Source organism: Motacilla alba, chromosome 1 (assembly GCF_015832195.1).
Source record: "Motacilla alba alba isolate MOTALB_02 chromosome 1, Motacilla_alba_V1.0_pri, whole genome shotgun sequence".
NCBI lineage: Eukaryota > Metazoa > Chordata > Aves > Passeriformes > Motacillidae > Motacilla > Motacilla alba.
In genome coordinates this window covers 65,272,595-65,292,315 of record NC_052016.1, presented here as the reverse complement: position 1 = coordinate 65,292,315, position 19,721 = coordinate 65,272,595, and the positions used below count along the sequence as shown (strand labels likewise).

The window sequence follows — 19,721 nt, the reverse complement described above, 5'->3', positions numbered from 1 at the left end:
TTTTATAATTAAAAGGCTGGAAATTGCTCAACAGTAATCAATAACCGTGTCTTTTACAGGAGCTACCTCAAAGGTACATTTTAGGGTTTTTTTAGATGATGACTTGCCCCTGCTCTGAAAACTGTATCCCTGTAATGACATCTCAAGCACAGCAACCCTAAGAACACAGAAAAACAACAGTACAAAGCAACTCGGTGAACACGAGAGCTAATGAGGTAAGGATTCTCTGCATCTGCAGCCTACGTTTCAGATGTCCCTTCCAATGGAATATCTTGTTCCCACCACCCACACAATGTCCCACACAAACTCATCCACTCAATTCTTTCCAATCATTTCTGTAGCTCATAAACATCACAACAATGTAATGTCCAGATGTCACTTATGATGAAAAAAGATCCTGAACAACCATCTGGTAAAGACAAGACAAAATTTGAGTTGGTTTGGAGCTAACAAAATGGTGACTGGCTGCAGCAGGCTGACAAAACTTGAACTATTAAATATGTGGTAGTCTACCTTCCATGGATGAGAGGTTTGAGTCCCTGTTACCTACCATGTTAACAAATATCACAAAACTCAAAGGAAATTGATGTCTTCTAAGTTCATTTCCAGGAGTCAAATAAAATTAATCCTCTAAAATTTAAATTGTTAAAACCAACCAACAAGTAAAAGGTAACAGGAAAAAAATGACAGAGAAGCAGAAGGGAATATTAGGAGCTTTTATGGTCTCCTAAGGAAACAAACGGTTTCTGAGGAAACAAATTTGTTAGACTTTCAAGATATGTGTAAAAGACATGTCTAATGGTATGTCTCTACCAAAGACTACATTGCAAGGTATTTGTTCAGCTTTAAGGGCTCTTAATTCCCTAGCTATTGTTTTCCCCCATGAGTGGAGCAAACTAGAAGCCTGTTGAGCCACACTAAAATACATGACTATACTATGGCACAGAATGAAAAGCAGCTAAAGAAATAAACTTCTGAATTTATTCAAGTTTCGAATCAGAAAACTTGGCTAGAAAAGTTTACCCTGGGAAGTGAATCAGCATATGATGAGAGCATAAATATGTAAATGTGACCAGAACTGGAACAGTCCTTCATTTCAGTCATTGATTCTTGCTTCCCCAGTCACTGTTTCTCCAGTTTCACCTTCCTCCACACAATTTTATTTTCCATTTTTGAACTACCATAAGTCAAGTGATCTGGTTTTACTTCCATTACTCCTTACCCTAACACAATAGTCAGGTGTTTTTGCAACAGTGCCTGCAAATTGTATTTACAAGAAATTATGTCCCTGCCTTGGCAGCTAATTTTAGCTGCTTTACACCAAGGATCTTACTATGAGAGCACAGTTACATCAGGTATGTGAAACATTTTGCCTTGTGGCCAGAAACCAGGCCCAGCAGAAGGCCAACTGAGGCTCTTAACAGATTTATTAGTAAAAAAGTCTACAAAGAAATCAACCTACGTAAGGCCTATCTTCTGTACAGGAATAAGGGAGGAGAGCAATTTAAATTTTTCTTCCTGATGAGCAGCAAAATAAAAAAAAAAAAATATTTGACAGATATCTAAAAATTATGAAGTTAGTTATCACTCTTAAATCACTTCAACTCAGCATCATCCATCAAGTCCATATTGCCTATGGATATTATGATCCCACATATTACAAACTATCGCCCCTTTCCCCATAGTAGGAAATAACAGCTGAAAAGAAAGTGGAATATACATGTAACAGATATGAAAACAAGAAAAAAAGAATCTCACACTTTTTATAAGGAATTATAAATACATGATCCTAATATTCCTCACATTACATCACAGACATTCATCTATATGCCCTGTACATCAAAACAAGAGACCAGAGTTTGAGCTGCTAGCCTAACAAATCCAGTTGAATGCTGACACTTTAAGAAGCATGAATCAAGTATTGCAAATGATTACACCAAAATCACTTCTATGAGTTAAAAGGCTTACCATACAGAGCTCCTTAACATGCATTTGTCTTTTAGATAAAATATATATTATGTCAACATCAACAAATATTCATTTCATCCAAATACCGTTGATTTCTACCTAATATTTCCCTCTTTGTCTCCAATATAGGAGAAACTACGTAAATGAATAGGAACATTCACACTTTTGGAGTGCATTGCTTGTCTCTTCTTTCTTCAGAATTCACTATCTTAGTTCTTGTTCTAGGTACACAGACACTGCAGTGTTAGTCAGTCCATGAAATTACACTTTGCGACAATGTGGCTGTGGATAACTTCCCAGCACAACAAAAACCCACTGCCACCTCCACGGCGGTAAGTTAATAAATCACAGAATCACACAATTTTCATTCAGTGGGTAATTTTTGTTAAAAGCTGAATCATTCTTACACTTCTCTTTAGGAAGGTATAGAAAACTTTTTATCTACATATACAAACATACATACATATGTGTGTATACACACACTCTCAAATATTATAATCTCACTCTCCAATATGATTATCATTTCATTCAATTAATCTCACATCTTATTTTATAATTCCCTTTCTAATCTGCTTGATTAAAAGAAGCCAAACTCCAGACTGGGTAGTGCTACTCCGGGGGATTTCATGTTATGTTCATTTTACAGAGAGTATAGTTTAAGAAGTAATTTTTGTCACTTTAGGTGCTTAATTGTTTACTACAGGAAGTGTTTCAAGCCATGTCAGAAGATTATTCTTCTGGTATCTTATACAATGGCAAAATGTAAAATTTATTGTCAACTTAGGATGCTGGTGCAGTTAGGGATGTAAAAGTATTGTATTAAAATGAGGTATGTTCACATAGTTCAAAGACACTGCAAAACAGAGTCTAATTTTGTACAGAAAGAAATGACAGTGGATGCAGCTTAGTCAGCAAATCTTCAAAAACATGACATCGTATTTTCAATTATTCAGCACATAACCTTATGACATCTTTCTACTTATTCCAGCCTCAGTTAAGTTGACTGTCTTGAACAGAAAAGACTGTACTTTTGTGTTTGGGAAGCTTCCTTCATTTAATGTAAATGCTGGAAGTAAAGGCTAAACAAAAATGGGCATTCTGGACAATGTGGTTTGCAACACAATCCTGGAACAATACACCTCTCAAGCATTAAAAAAGTGGATTAGCTGCTCTCCCAAATTCACCTGCTACATTAAAATAATGCAGTATTTCCTTAGATGTAATAATTATTAATGTAAGAGGCTGTAGTAATAAGAATTTAAACCAGGGATGTGACTATGTAGCTGTACACACAAAATAAAGAGCAAAACTATATAGAAATGGGGGAAAAAAAGACAAAAAAATCAAATCTAATTTCCTAATTTTTGGAAATATAATAGGCTATTAGAATCTTTTTACTGGTTTAATGAAGTTGACAGCTTAACTGTCAGAGTTATAGAAGCAGAAAAACTCTTTGCAAGACAAGTCTTCTATCAATGAAAGTAAAATCTGAAGGTGCCATTTGAATACTTATGTAATATAAAGTAATTCTAACTAATTACTTGATATACAATACAATTAACCCATGCAATAAATTAGAGAATAAAACCAAGGGGTTACTTAATTAGCTCAGTAACAGAAATGATGACAATTTTGAGGCTTTAACAGTGAATTAACAGCTGAAAGCCAAAATTAAAGGCCCAAAGTAAAGACAAGCAAACAGAATTTTCTGCCGTCAGCACATGAACTAAAACAAATAATTCACCATTACCTCATCATAAATTCTTTATTTTACATGATTTTAATAAGCAGTGAATTTGACAGTTCAATGTTTACCTTTATTTTAATGATCTATTTCTGAGGTAAATAAACTCCTTTTTTTTCAGTCTTCATCAGATATCTCTTCTAACTACCTAACTCCAACTCTCCCACCTGATTCACTCTAGTATTAAGAAATACTGATATGCAAGAATATTTGAAATGCTGGCCTTTCAATATATATTTCAATATGGAATTTCAGCAACTGCTTCCAAATGACTGCCTCTCCAATATATTTTAATTAAGTATCTGCAATCATATTCCATAACTTCATATTAAAATATAGCAGATGTTTTGAAAACTCTGAGATAATAATTTACAGCACTTAATCTGTCTCTATTTAATGTGGAGCTATAAACAACTAAAACATCTTAACAGTCACTCAGAGACAACTTTGCAAACCTTTCTGTGTCTGCAAACCCAATGAGCCACTAAATTAAAGTTCTTTCTGGTCACAAGATGCCAGATTTTGTAACAGTATATTATTATTCAAAGTGTAAAATAACTACATTACTATATTATGACTTACAAAGAGCCTCACATATCTTAAACAACAGATACATTTTATTGAAGCTGTAGAATTCAGAAGCAGGATGTCCTGGAAACCAGACTTTCAAGCTCTGCTGTCTTCTCATGGGTGACATGAAGAGCAAGCATGAGATTCTACAGGAAAGGAAATAGCACAAAAATCTGAAAAGCAGAGTTTACTATCTTCAGTTCCTCACATGAATTCACCTTTTCTTTGTCTCAGCTATGCCAACTGAAGCAATCCAAGCTCTTTAGGCAATATTTTGTTAGGGCTTCCTACTGATCTCAGTTAATGGTTTGTAGTTTAAAGAAGAGTAGTGTCTGTCTTCTGTAACACTCTGAATTAGTACAGCACCTGCAAACCTCAAAATCATTACATTAACTCACTGAAATTCAGGCACCAGTGTAACCTGCAAAACTTTATAGCTGAATAACAGAATGGAATAATTACAGCTATGATGGTTCTAAACATAACTATGTACCGTATTTTATGCATCTAACAAAGTTGCAGGATAAGAAAACTTCAGCTAGAACATCACTATCTAGGAGATTCATCTTTCATGTTTCCAGTATTTTAAAAGTTTTCATCTAAATACCAAGTATTTATTTTCCTAAGTTCGATTCAAAACTTAAACACACATTGGTTACAAATATGATGAGCGAAACATGAGTTCAGGAAAGATGCAACAGACTCTGACAGATTTCAATACTTTGGTATCTTGCTAAAGCAAAGTCTTGGTCTGAAGTACTGCTGTGCTGGATTCTGGCAAAAACCTTTCAACTGAAAATTTCTAACTAACTGCGGAAGGTGGTCATCTTAGACCTTGATTTTAAAAAGCAAATCTTCTCAGTGTTCATGATGGAGAGAGATGACTCGAAACAGAGTGAGACAGCCTCACTTTGTACAAATCAAAGTCCAGGATCAAAGTCTACAGACAAATACAAAAGTAACAGACCATCTCACATCTCAGTGAGCTTCTTACAGTCCTTGACATCGCAGCTCTTACAAATGTTAGTTAATTAATGCTATTACACCATGGGTCAATTACCCTGACTATCCTGTACCAAATGTGAGGATAAGGCTGCCCATAATAGCAGACAGGTGTGGAACTGATATTAGTCCATGAGTTAATCCCAGAACCTACAGAAATGCTCTTATCCTCTGGTAAATGAGAAGCCATTCGCAGCCCTAAAACACAGTACAGTGCTTCAAATTATCTCCTATTGTGCAATCCTCACATTTCCAGATAAGCATGAAATAATTTGAAGTCCTAGAAGTAACTGAAATAAAATATATTTAGATTAATTGTTAATTCTTCATTCGGAGGATCTTCCACTGCTCAAAGCCATTTATTGCAATTTCAAAAAAATCTACTTAAAGGTTTCTTGAAAATTTGGAAGCTGAAAAAGAGATCATCGGGAATTTAAGAAAAAAAGAGAAAAATGTCTCTTTAAAAGAGAGAACAAAGTTTCTGGTTTTCTCTCACAAAACACCTTTATGATGGTGATATCATTAACCTCTAGAGCATCACCAACCAAAAACTCTTTTAGATAACTCCTTTAAGTTCACACTACATCACAGGAACTCGCCCATCCTATCTAACCAGAAACCTATCTTCTGTAAAACCTTTAGGTATCTACAAAAGCAGACATTTCACATGAAGTGTGTATTTTACCTGCATAATCAGAAAGGAAACATGCCACTGATAACCTGTGAAGAGAAATCTTACTTAACCCAAGTCACTCTGTGCCTGTGCCAAATCAGCTACTGGTCTGGGGCAATACGGATGGCAAGAGTGTTCAAATCATTATTTTATTCAGGTCAGCAGTGAGGTTTCAAATCAAATCTCCCAATTGTCTCCCTTTACTGTGCTTGGGTTTCACAACACAGAGCAGTCATAAAACACATGAACTAGATGCTTTCACAATTAAACTAGATCAGAAGATTCATTTCAGGAACATACCTAATGTGCTGCAAATGTTGAGAAAGAGACACAGCAAGGGCAGTGCTTACCCAACTTGCACATAATGAACCTTACTCTTATTAAAAATGGTCTGTCTAAATCAACCCTGTAGTACTCTTAAGAGACAGCAGTGTTAGATTTAGGTAAAGATAACATTTATGACAATAATGAGATCATTGTGCAAGAGACTTTCTACTTGGATTAGAAACACGACAATCCACATATTGTTTTTTCATAATACAAACCATGACTTCCTTCAAACTACTTGTGAATCATGACTAGGTGCTGTGTGACTGCAACTTGCCTGGTCGAGATAAAAAGCACTGCCATTCCGGATCTCTCGTCGCTGTTTGAGGTCCGTTTCTGTGGTGTCCCTCGACAGCGCGATGTATTCAACCTCCCGCTTTGTCAGCTCCTGAGGACAACAGCCTAAAGTTATTGCAAAAACAACACTATAACCTGAGTGACTGAACTTTAAGAATAAACCTAATGGTATAACTGTACAAAAAAGCTCTAGGCAGCAGCCTAGAAATAACTCTGAACAAAATCTAATATCTTATTTTTTAAATGTTAACAGTGTGTTCCGCCCCAAACAAAATGGTTTGAATTTCTGCTCAATAAAGTTTTATTTTCCCCAAACCTATTCTAAAAGAGCTATATACTCTTTCCATTGAACATCTGTAACATCCTGTAGGTTAATCTTCTGGTTCCAGATTCTGAAAAACAGCCAGCACATACAAATCACAAATAAAAATCAGAAGTTTTCTGTAAAAGATTGAAATGTTCAGCTCTCACAGTTCAGTAACACTTACAGTGTGATGTAGCTGGGATTATTACCTGCACATGCTCTGCCAGTATAGTGATGAACTGTTTTACTCTTATCCTCTCTTCCTTGGCTATCATGAGATGCACTCTACACCTGTAAAACTACAGGCTATTTACAAGAGGATAACCCTTGGGTTATTGTTTTTCTTATTTTGATTCAATGTGAGATATAATTAGAATTTGCTATCTTAAAGGAATAAAAACAATTCCCCCATGTATTTATAACAGGTATTTCTGCTACTTCCATATCTGGGGTATCATGCATTCTACTTAGGAAACAGATTCATAATGAAAAGCTCCTAGTCCTTATTCCTCAGTTTAAGAGGTCATTGATTTAAAAGACCTCTCTTAACAGGCAGCTTTCAACTACAGTTGTATGAAAAAAATAAAGCAAATATATAAAACCCAATTAAAACTATTTTCTTTCCACTTTTGCAGTGCCTACTGGGTTACAAAGCCACCAATTCCTTTATATTGCAGGTAGATATAGTTGCACTTTCTTTTAATTAAAGGAGGAAAAAAGAATGTTTTTCAACAATTAGCCCTGTGAAGGAATGTATAGTAGCTTTCAGCAACAGCAAATAAAGGTTTTCCAGGCTTATATATTTTCATTGGAGGCACCACAGCATGTATCAGCTCACATGGAAAGACCAGCCTTCACATAATTTTTTGGCTTGGCATTGAATCAGTAAGCTGCAGCCTTTCTAATAGAACTCAAGTGCGTACAGTCTGGCATAAATAACAAGGCACACTCTATATCCTTTGCCTGGATCTCAGGTGTTTGTCCAAGTCCTCTTTTTAGGTTATTCCAAATTCTTACCATTTATTTTAATGAATACATCAAAGTGTCAAGTAGCACATCTGGTTTGTTGAATTTAATAACCTTTTCTCTCCTTGACAAAGTTCAGAATCTTGTAGCTTTCTCCTCTATGCTTTACCTCAGGGAGGTAGCCTTTGAATGAGTACCTTTTGATTTTTAAAGGAATGCCTGATCTTTATGACAACTGTTTATACACCTCCATTTGTGTTCCCTCTGCTCAACCAGATTCCAGATACAGCTCACGGCAGACCTAGTTCTACCCACATCACTTGTTGGGGCAGACATCCCCCTCCTCCTGATCATTTAAGGGCACTGACTTTTTAAATGTGAAATTTTGTACATGGCGCTGGCATGGTTCATGCAGATGGCTGTAGGCAAGTCCTTGCCACATTCCAAGAGAGGATCATATACACATCTATTCTTTCTAAACACTCAGAATAACTGTTCCCAAATGTTACTCAGAACACTTCTCTCCCAAATCCTTTCCTTCATTTCTTTTTTTATATAATGAAGCAAAAACGATTTGTTGTCTGTAGCACAAGGCAGATATCTTAATCTTCTAACATACATAATGCTGAGAACAAACTGTTTCTCCATTTGTGATAGCATATGGTAACACAGTTTTCCAACTCCTTTTTTTCCCCCTGGAGTTTAAGCAGAAAAACACATATTAAAATGTCTGTACTTTCTATTTGTCTGTAACAAAAACTGAGCTTTGGAAAGCTTGTTTATGAAAAAACTTATTTACTTCCTAAGTAGCTTGCTGCAAGATTTTCTAGGACTACCTTTTACCATTTGTCTAGTATCAGAATAGCTGACATTAATAACAATGTCTCCAATACATTTAAACCAACACACTCACCAGGTACTGCATGGCAATCGATCTCCGGAGAGGCCCAGGAGGCCCAATAAGAAAGACATCTTGGCCAAGAAGATCTTTCTGCATTATCCATCTTAAATGGTGGACTACAGACTGGGCCAGAGATTCTGTCACTTGCAAACACAGAGATAAGAACACATTATTAAATTTTGAAGTGTTAGATACCTGCCCATTCAACACTTTATTTGGGCTTATCTCCAAAATTAAAATACACAAAGCTGTACTGCCCTAATCTGGACAGCTGAAAAGCAGAAAACTTCACACAGAGTTTATATTAGACCACTTAACTTACATATAAAAGTTTATACATCTATCTACCAATTTCTTTTTTCTCTGCACAACTTCATCCTTAAAAAAACCAACAACCAACATAAACCAGAAACACAGGTTGTGGATTTGTATTTCATATTAAACTGATCAACATAAAAACTGGTTTTTATTACTCAATGTTGAGTGGACTCCCCAGCATCAGTTAATATAATATAAATACATTATACAGTTACATATTTATTAAATATAATTCATAAAATATTTATCCAGCCTATATCCCAATGCTTCTGTGAATTGTGAAGCTCAAATAAACCCCAAAAAACTCTGATTGCACCAGACTAAGATTAGTGTTCAGGCACAAACTTAATTTGCCACTTGTTTTAAAAACAACTGCATTCTTGTTTATATTTTGACACAATAAACCACAGAATTAAATTATCAAGGAAACCCAAACTTTGCCCTATCACTACATTTATACCACACAGCTTCCAAAATCACAGTTTAAAAAAAAAATCAAAGTAGATTTATTTACTTCTACTAAGAAATATCATATGCATTAATTTAAAAAACAATAACCTGATGATAATTAAACAAAAACTTCTACCACATGTATACAAATGTTGGCAGCACTGGAAAGCATCATGCAGAAACAGCACACTGAAGAAGCCATTCATCACACCCATTGCCCTACATCATCCTATACCCAGAAAAGCCCTTCACATACTCCCCCAGCAAAGCCTGGCTCTTTCTCAGCCACAAGTGCAGGAGGAGAAGGGGAACATAAGCAAGTCAGGAGGGGGATTTATGAATGCATGTGTGTGTATGGCTGCTTTCAGAGCAGTCTGAAAAGACCAATGATGAAGTAGGTTTGAAGCTGGAGGCTCAAGGGCAGTGACCAAGATGCTGAAGTGCAGTAAGAAAGGAGCAAGAGGCCATGAAATCTCCAAACTAATACCTGGTTATTCACGTTTTTTCAGTGTGATTACTGGGTGCAATTAGAAGCCAACATGTACAAAAATAAGCCCTGGTGTTATGTCTCATTCAGGGGAACCAGTATGTGCAGGGCAGAGTTAAGGACAGCAGGCAATAGTGCCACTCAGTTCTGAAGGAGTTCAGTCCACTGCTGAATCTTTGCAAACCATAATTAAAATCCTTTTTTGTAGGACTATAGAAACAGCATTAAATGACTGTGTAAGAATCAAAGAAGATTTTTCAAGCATAAGGGAGATAAAGGAAAATTTTAACAAAAACTAACTAAAGTTTTGGTTTTTGGTCTGGCACTCAGGGAATCCATTTGAAATCATCTGCTTCCAGAGAAATTTACAATATCCTTACTACCAATGTGAACAGAAATAGCATACACATGCAGGTGAGCAATCTATGCATTAGGAATGTCAGATTAATAGTAACAAACATTTCAGGTTTGCCTTATTTTCTAGTTTTGTTTTCTGAACAACTGTCATTAGTGTGTCCAGGATTAGCTTTCATATATGGTGTGGTGAGATCATATGAATGTAAAAAGTTTTCTTCCTAGCTGAAGTACTGTATTCCAAAAGCAATGCTCATTGTACCACACACAGCTGGGCAAGTGCAAATCAATTCCTCACAGGGAATAATATGTTCCTTTCTACAAGATTTTCAAGGAAATTTGGGAAGTTCCTACTAGATATATTCTTTGGGAAACGAAGGAAATAACACCGGAATAACTGCTGTGTCCAAACTTTGCTATTGGACAGGTATGGAAATTTGAAAAGCACCACACAAAGAAAAAGTATTATCTTAAAAGTACTATTAAAATTTTAGGACAGATCTCACATTAATTTTATTTCTACCTGGATGAAGCCAATGTGCCTCTAGTGTATTTCTACAATAGCTGGTCTCAAAAGAAGAAAATTACTTTGCTTGCAGTGGAAAAATAAGCTTGGAACTCTTTCATGTCAAAAATTATGCACTAGAAGCACAGCAAAACCAGCTTTGACACAGCCTGACTACAAATGCCTCTGGCATAATTCTCATTAATATGTGTAGCTTTCTTTGTCATTTTTAGGATGGTCTCAAGAAAAAACTTGCCTCACACTTCAAAACAGTACCATAAATAGCAAGAGGGCTTTAGAATGTTCAGCAGCATCTGCAAGAAAAACTATCACGTAAAAGAGAACATGAGTGCACAACATTAAAAAAAAATGTAAAATCTTAGAATGTGATCCCCATAAAAAATCTTAAGGAATTAAAGGGCACTTATATTATCATTGCGTTTAAACAGTCCAAATGTATTCTGCAATAACAATATAAAAAATACAACTTTCTGAGAATATCCTGCTTTTTTTGAGAAAAGGTCACAAAAGACAATTCGTTATTGATACATTTCATAGAAAAAGGCTCCCTTGCTTCCCCATTCACATCATTCTCCTTACAAACAGATTACAGCTAGATCAATTATAATACATGTTTTCAATCACAAAGTAGCACATTGACATCTACAAACTCACTCAAAGAAGCCTGTTACAAATGATGCCAACAATTCCAAGCTACCATTCCCTACAGTGAACTGTCAAGGGAGTAGCTTCCACCTGTCAGCTCCTTCAGTTCTAACATGTGATATCTGTACATTGTTCAGATGCTAAACCTACTTCACCTTCCCAGTTGTCTTTTAAAAATTAGAAGAATGTAACATTTTCCTGTACATGCAGTCAGTGCTGCAGTTTCCAAAGCACAGTATGCTTCTCAAAAGCATCCTCAGATGCACAAACACAGTATCTTGTATATAATTTATATAATTTGGACTACTTATACTGTGTTCTCTGCATTGCAAGGCCTCTAGGTTTTCTCTAATACAACTTGAAAAAAAAATCCTCTCTATTCAAGAGCTGTACATCAACTTTACCACAAGTACCATATAATAATTTTCTATGACATTTTTAGAAGACAAGGCAAATTTGAGGAAAGCATCAGCAAGTATATTACAACAATTTCTATTAATTACCTGATGAGTCAGATAGCATCCAATGCAAACTGGGATTGCACAATCTGTTCAGTGGCACTCTGCTGATTTGCAGCAGTTAAATAGTAGGCCCTATATTCCTAATCTGCAGGATGGTGCAGAGCAAGCCTCTGCAGCATGTTCTCTAAGACACCATCTGGCACATGCAGGAGAGTAGTTGGTGGTACAATTTGCTATTCCTGTGTACCAAGGACAGACAGCAAAAGAAATTGCATTCTATTGATCTGTAATAAGTGATAAGCAGAACAGCACCTAGCAGAATCTGCAGAAACATTCTGTAAAGTGAGCGGCTGAAGCTGAACAGAGAAATTCCCAAAATATAAAAGTAGAAAATGTTTTAGATAGATTTTGAAGCAAACACAACAGCTGCTCTTGTTTGATCCACAAATCAGTTTTTGATAAAGCCAAGACTGAAATGGTTGTGCTAGCCTCATAAATATTCCAGTTCACTCATACTTGAATTCTTGGCACAATCACTGAAGCTGTAAGATTCACTGGAGATACCAGATATTATCTGCTGGCAAGTCCTTGTGTCCCATCTACAGAAGAAATCCCATAAATGAAGGAGATGGGTAACTCTTCGCACTGTTCAGACAGTTAGGTAAACTGATTCCCAAGAACACCTACTACAGATGCAGTACAAAATACAGCAGAAGTCCTGTCCCTGTATGACTCTGGTCGATCACATAATAACCAACAGGCACTTCGAAAACATCAACATACGTAATTTCAGCAAAATAAAAAAGACCTCTGCATACCCTGAACTTTCACTACAAGGCATGCTCCAAGTCTGAAAATGGCTCCTTGTTTCAGGCTAAAAATTAAAGACAGGAACAAGATGTCCCTCCTATCTGAATACCAAGGGGTCCTGTAGCTGTCCATGGCTGTCTGCAGTACATCCAACACAGGGAGCAGCACCTGTAAAACACAGCTAAGGGAGAAGGGACTAAGGGACACAGCTAAGGGAGAAGGAAGGACATCTTTGTCTAAAAATAAAATACATTTCAAAAAGGGAATTTTTATTTTACTTTTTAAATGAGCTCACTGAGACTTACTTCACAGCTTGCTGAGGCTGGGGGACAATGAGGAAAGAGAGTGAGTTGGCCAGGACAGGGTGAAGGAGGCAGCATGGCCAAGGTAGAGAAGGAGGCACTGCTATGTGGTCTGCTTTCAGCTGCTGCCATTTAGCAAATAAAACATTGCTGCTCTTCCCATTTTATGCTGATACACAGAACCCAAAGAGTTTTCAGTCTCATAATGTGGTTACATCACAGACAGTTTTCACTGGAATACTATTTTTCCTCATAAATTTTTCATGGGAACACTCTTCATTCCAAAAATTTTTGGTCTTGCGGTGTTAAGGAAACAAGTTGCAAGTTTTTGCAGGGGCTTAGAAAGGGGGAAGTTACTTCTTGGATGAGACTGTAAACTCATTTATCAATTCCTCTGAGTCAATTACTTCACAGGAAGATGTTAGTTCTACACAGATAAATCATATTCTCCATGTGAGTAGAAATTAAAAGATAATATAAAGGAAACATGTAAACCCAAATAGCTTTCTGGAAGAAACCCTGAATGGGATTCTGAAGACTAAGTTTCTCCCTGTGACACAAACATGGAATAAGTGAAACTATTCCTAGCTGGATGTACTACTCAGAAAAATACACAGAGCAGACTGTGTATCCATAGCTCAGACTCCAACTGGAGGGACATAGTGCGTCTGTGCTTTTGAGCACAACAGCTCAGGCCAGCCCCAAAAAGTATGAGAGAATCTAGGATTAAAACCAAGAAAAATTATCATAAGATATTTGAATTGAGTCTAGAAAAGAAATAACTGTTTTCCAATATGCAAGACAGAATCACCATGAAGAAAAAAAGTTCTCTGCATCAAGGCTATGCTAGATAGAAAAAACCCCTGGCAACTAAAAGTGGGCCCAAAAAAACTTATATGAAGCATTCCAAACAGCTTTTTTCACAAAAGAATCCTTTCTTACTGGAGCAAAATGTGCAGAGAAGTTCTGAAATCTACATCATGAGCACATTTGAAGAACAAGGAGGACAAACATCTCTCAGGAGTGGTTCGGATTCAGCTACCTAGCTTTGAAGCACAAGGAACAGTGGAGACAACTCCCTGAGCTCCATCTAGACATTCTCTGTAGGTTTCCATGTCCCCACGTATGCCTGTGCCTCACTCAGTACAGACAAAATAGGGATAATAATGTAAAACATCCACAACTCTACTGACAAAAAAGCCCATCATTTCAGATTCTGGATGTTGTTGCAACACCCAAACAGCAGAACAGTTGGAAGCCTACATGAAAACTCAAACTGTTGAAATAATCATCATCTCTGACAGCAGACACCTCCCCTGAGGCTAGGAACAAAGAAATGTAATGAATGAAGTGTTTGTTAGCATGAAATTACAGTCATTCTGCAATACAACCTGTCTCTAGAAAGTGTTGCACTCTAACGCTCAAATGTAAAGTTAACACAAAAAAGAACAAGCACACATTCCAGTGAAAAGCTGAAAATACACCAGCCCCAGCTTCAATATGTGGCATATATGATCCTGTGAGGACAGAGATTACATGCACAAACATTCTGTTGGAATGCCTTACAATAATTACTGTTTCATATAGTTCAACTAACAAAATTCATAACTTAATCCCTTGTATACACACATATCACTTCTGATCACACACTAGAGGGGTGCTCAGATTCAGGACAAATTCTGGCAAAATTCAATGCAATTGCATCTAAACTCTCTCGAATGCACCTTCACAGAGCACCAAAGCCCTGCTGCAGAAGAATATCCCTTTTCCTGCCCTAGTGAGGATTTGCCATCATTGAACAAAATGTCCTGGAAGAGCTTTGTAGGGAATCATTTTGTCAAGACTAATAAATAACTAAAATGTCAAGTACATTGTCATTTTCATAACATTTCCAGAAATCATTAAGGAAAGCAGTACGCTGCCATGAACCACCCCCCTAAAAAAAGAGAGTGCATTCTTGCAATTCAATTTTAGATCTAAACTATCACAGAAAGTCATACAAAGTTTCTCCAAAGTATAATTACAGAAACAATCATGCTTTCAGACATGGTGAGACTTTTTAATGTAGGGCTTATTTTTACTGATAAAAGAACAAGCAATGCAAAAATAAGTGCCCTCTTTCTAGAATGTGTCAGACACAGTTATGACAGAAATCCCATTAATAAAATTCCCCTGTGCATGACTCATTTTTACTTGTCACTTACAAAAAGAACTCAGTTTTTATGTACCTTTAATTATCGTCTTCTAAGAAAAAGCCATTGCCAACAACAGCAAAACAAATTAATATTTCACATTAACACACAAAATGGAGCATTTCATAGAGAACTTGCTGGGGACCTAGCAAAAAACCTGAAAAGCAGACATGGAAACATAGGGCAAGCAGCAATACCTATCCTATCAAATTCTGCAAAATGTAATAAGGTGCAATAAAGAAGCTAAAAATCTAAGAAGCTAATTTGGTACCACAAAGAAATATGTTGGTGTCAATTATGTGACAAAATGACAAATGTAAAGTTTTGTAGGTACTTAATACATTTGCATTCTTTACTGTGTTATGATTTCTTCAGATTTTTAAGGCTATTTTTGAGCCTAGAAAACAATGCTGAGTTTGGCATATGTTACAGCATACCTAAAATTTGCTGCAAATTATAGATATGCACTTTCAACATCACCACATTTTAACAAGGCTTTTATCTGGCAGAAGAACAAAAGCAGAAATATTGTACTTCATACAAATTATGAGCTAGGAAACAATATCATATGTAATACTAGTAAATTAACTGCAATTGCTTCAATTCCTTCCTGCTAGTTCTTACTCTACTACAAACATCACAATGGCAGAGACCTTCTCAGGAATATTTCCCACTTTAAGCAAATGTTTTAATTATTTCCAGTCTTAGTTTAAAAGAAATCAGGTAAGTACATTTTAAATTTAATATTAACTACTAAAATAAATTTTCAAAATATATGATGTTTTAATTTATAAATTAGTATAAACATGCAATTACTTCCATTTGGTTTACATCAAAACAACTTGTATCTACAGCAGTCATTCATACAGCAAAAAGAGAAGTACTCTTAAAAGAAGAAAAGAATCTGTTAAGTAATGCACATACACTCTCTAAATATCTCACATGATGATAATCATCATGAAGTCAATACAATCTACTTAACTCCACTACAGGAATAGATCTTTGTTCTCCATAGTAAGATAACCAAAGAACTTAAACACTAAGGGTTAGAAAAATCTCTCTGATTCTACCAAATGCTTTCACAATTCTCTTACCTTCTCAGTCCAAAGAACTGAAAGAGATGCTGTTAGAGTAACTCAGAGCTAACGTTTAACTTGCTGAAAAGTGCAGGTTGAACAAAATATGTAATAGTGAAAAAGCATTGTTAAATTGTTAAATGTGGTAAAGCATTGTTACACTTAGTGCTTTTGGTACAACATAGAAAATAAGAAAGCAAATCAATCTACCAAAATTATAAATAAGTGAAACAGATTAGCATAGACAACTGATGTTGTTGATGATCAAAATGAGAGAACAGACATACAAAATAAATGGTGAAAAGCAAAAATCTATTATTTAAGGAGCTGTAAAAAGTAATAATACTGTGCAACATTTCTCAACTGTTTGGCAGCATTCCTAGGGAACTCACAAGCAATGGGACATGTCATTATAGTCTAAAACAGAAACCCTTTCCTCACAGGCTACCCTGTAACAAGGGCTGGCACATGACACTGGAAATTTTTGGTACCTTAGATCACCTGGTAGGAAAGTGACAATGTGATGCCTACTGAGTCATGAGACTTCATCAGCCCACAGTCCAGATGCAGATCAGTGACCTGGTCCACCAGACTACTGGCAGATTTCACACCAGTTAAATAGTCAAAGCAAAGAAAATCTTCCCCTTAATATTGCCCTCTCAACAACTTGATCTAGTTGAAGATGTCTCCGCTCTTTGCAGGGGGGTTGGACTGAACAACCTTTAAAGGTAACCTTCAACCAAAACTGTTCTATGTTTTTGTATTTCTGCTACACCTTTCCAAGGGAAAATATTTCAGACAAAATGTTGTGTGACAAAATAGAGGTAAGAAACAATTATCTAAACATGTCGCTATTAAGAGTCTACTATCCCAATTATTAGAAAATCAGGAATCACAGAAACACAGAATAGTTGAGGTTGAAAGGGACCTCTTGATGTCAGCTTGTCCAACCTTCCTGCTCAAGCAGGACCACCTAAAGTCTGTCTGATGAACTGCAGCACTATTACCTAAGAAAACAATATAAACTTTTTATATCGCCAGCTGTGCAGTGGCAAATCTATTGTTGATATTATCAATGTCATCCTTCTGAAGAATAAACAAAACAAAACAAACAGAAAGACCAGTGCTCCAGGAGTTTGCTTGATTCAAAATGCCATGTAATGAACTTAGACATGATCCTGGAAAGCAAATTCACTTGAAGTCAGTGATTACACCACTTTCCACCTGTAGAACTGTGCAATGACAGTCATTAGGCGTTCTCAGTGCTTGTCTCTGTGTAAACAGTCATATAAGACTTGCATACCCTTTTAGAATGCCACATGTGCTTGGTTTTGGTCTGCAAATATATCTGAGTAGAAAAATCAATCGTTAGTGGATGTTTTTTAACTTGCATTCTGGATGTCCAGCCGCCTAAATGTAAAAGTACTGAACAAATGGGAACTGATAATTTTGGATCTTTAGGAAACATCTGGCCTGTTACTGAGAAAAGCCAGAACAGAAAGGTGATTCACTTGTGATCCATGGTGCAAAAGGAAAAGCTCAAGAAGCATGTATTTCCATGAACAGTAAGGAAATAAGGATGGCTGCAAACCAGTGATGTCTGTAATAAGGTATCAAAAGATAGCATGAATCAATTTTAGGTACATGTGTGCGCATTGTTAATGTGCATAGTCATCTGCATATTTTCCATCTGACAGCACTTTTCACGACTATGCAACTGACTTCTCATTAACTTGATGGATCACAAAGACCTGTATGTTTGCTGACAACAATTATGTGATAATCTGGGAATACTAAATATCACAGTAAAAAACCACCATACATCTGCAAACTGCAGGATGTATAATTGTATTGCAATTGAATGGTAATTCTAAACGACCACAGTTTAATGACCAAACAACTTGAGATTATTTTTAGAGGTAATCCCTGGATAAGAACCTTTTTAAACAAAATAATCAAACATACACAAATTATTCTCTTACTGTCCCATTGACCAATGGGATAAGTTATATTCAAAGTTAAGATTCCTATAGAACCAGCTGAACCAGAGATAAAGTAATGAACGAACTAAGCAAAGACAGCTTCCCCCAAATTGCATGCTTCTTCAAAATATATTTCTTAGATCATTTCAGTAAAGACAGGGAGGTGACTGAGTGAGTAGAAATTTTTTTAATAAAGCCTTGAAAATCCTTCAAAAGGAAAGCAGATCCTTACTGTAGTTCTGTGGAACAAGTTCTGGGTTCTTCGGTGTTTTGAGTTTAAAAGACACATCTCCAATAGTGACAGTATCACCTAAAATAAAGAAAATAATTCTTTTAGTTTTTACATACTTAGATACTTATAAATATTTCATGTCCTTAAAATTTAAATCATAGGCCTGCTGTGGTGAGGCTGACTTCATGTTCACAAAGCAGCCTCTAATGTGTTTGTGTTTACTAATTAGGCTCTGCTGCTTTTCAGTATATCAGGTACCTGGACAATTTAAATTTAATTAATATTACCTTTTCCTCTTTTTTCTTTTGTTGCTGCTCTTAGAACCTTAAGTTGTTGGGACTATGCAAATCAAGCCCAGTGTAGAACACAATTCCAGCTAGCATTGTTGACTTACTGAAATGAAAGCTCTACAGGCAAACATGCTAAAATTATCAGTGACAGTCACTTGTAGGGATGATGATTTTCCTGAGTTTTCAAGCAGCCTGGAACAGTATCTGTTGGAGGTACAAAGTGACATTCATGCCAGTGGGCCCTTCCCGCACTCCCTGACTATATGGCTGCAGAGCCTGGCACCTTTCCCAAGTTTGAATGGTCTCAAGCACTTCTTGCTCTGGGTTTCAACAAACCTAAAGCATCTGGCCATTTTACTTAATGGTCTCTTTGCTAAGACCTGCCTGTCTTATCTATCTTTCTGCAACCACAGGCTTGAATTAAATTGCCAGGCATGCCCTGTGCACTTTCTCATGGAAATCAAAAGTGAAATCTAGTTTGCAGTACAGAAATGGGCAAGCACCAACACAGCAGTAGTCACACTGAAAATCAGCACAATGCCCAAAACTCAGAAAAATGAGGTTTGGACTTGTAAGAACACCAAAGTTTATTTTCTTTCAACAGTTTAGGTCCCACAAATGAGTTCACAAGTATTAAGACCATGAAACTAAGATAACACCAGCAAAATGGCATTTTCCCATTACTGTTGCTAGAGACAACACCACCTCCACTGCACTGTAGTGCATGCGTGAGGATGAAGAGGATTGCTGGAGTAAGACTGCTGCACAGGGGTATAGTTTTGCCACAACACTGATTACATCTCCCTTCCATAAACTGAGGCTAAGTTTTGGAACTGTCTCATGT

General features: G+C 36.4%; 1 protein-coding gene across 1 annotated transcript in view; it reads right to left on the bottom strand.

The window, feature by feature from the left end:
• The window catches only part of VWA8 (von Willebrand factor A domain containing 8), a 179,536-nt gene that overhangs the window by 148,698 nt on the left and 11,117 nt on the right, over positions 1-19,721 (bottom strand). Inside the window, exons 2-4 of the mRNA XM_038156079.1 lie at positions 18,588-18,665; positions 8,765-8,895; positions 6,562-6,672 (exon numbers count right to left, since the gene is read on the bottom strand). Of these exons, the coding sequence (XP_038012007.1) occupies positions 6,562-6,672; positions 8,765-8,895; positions 18,588-18,665 (320 nt within the window). The remainder of the gene's footprint in view (positions 1-6,561; positions 6,673-8,764; positions 8,896-18,587; positions 18,666-19,721) is intronic.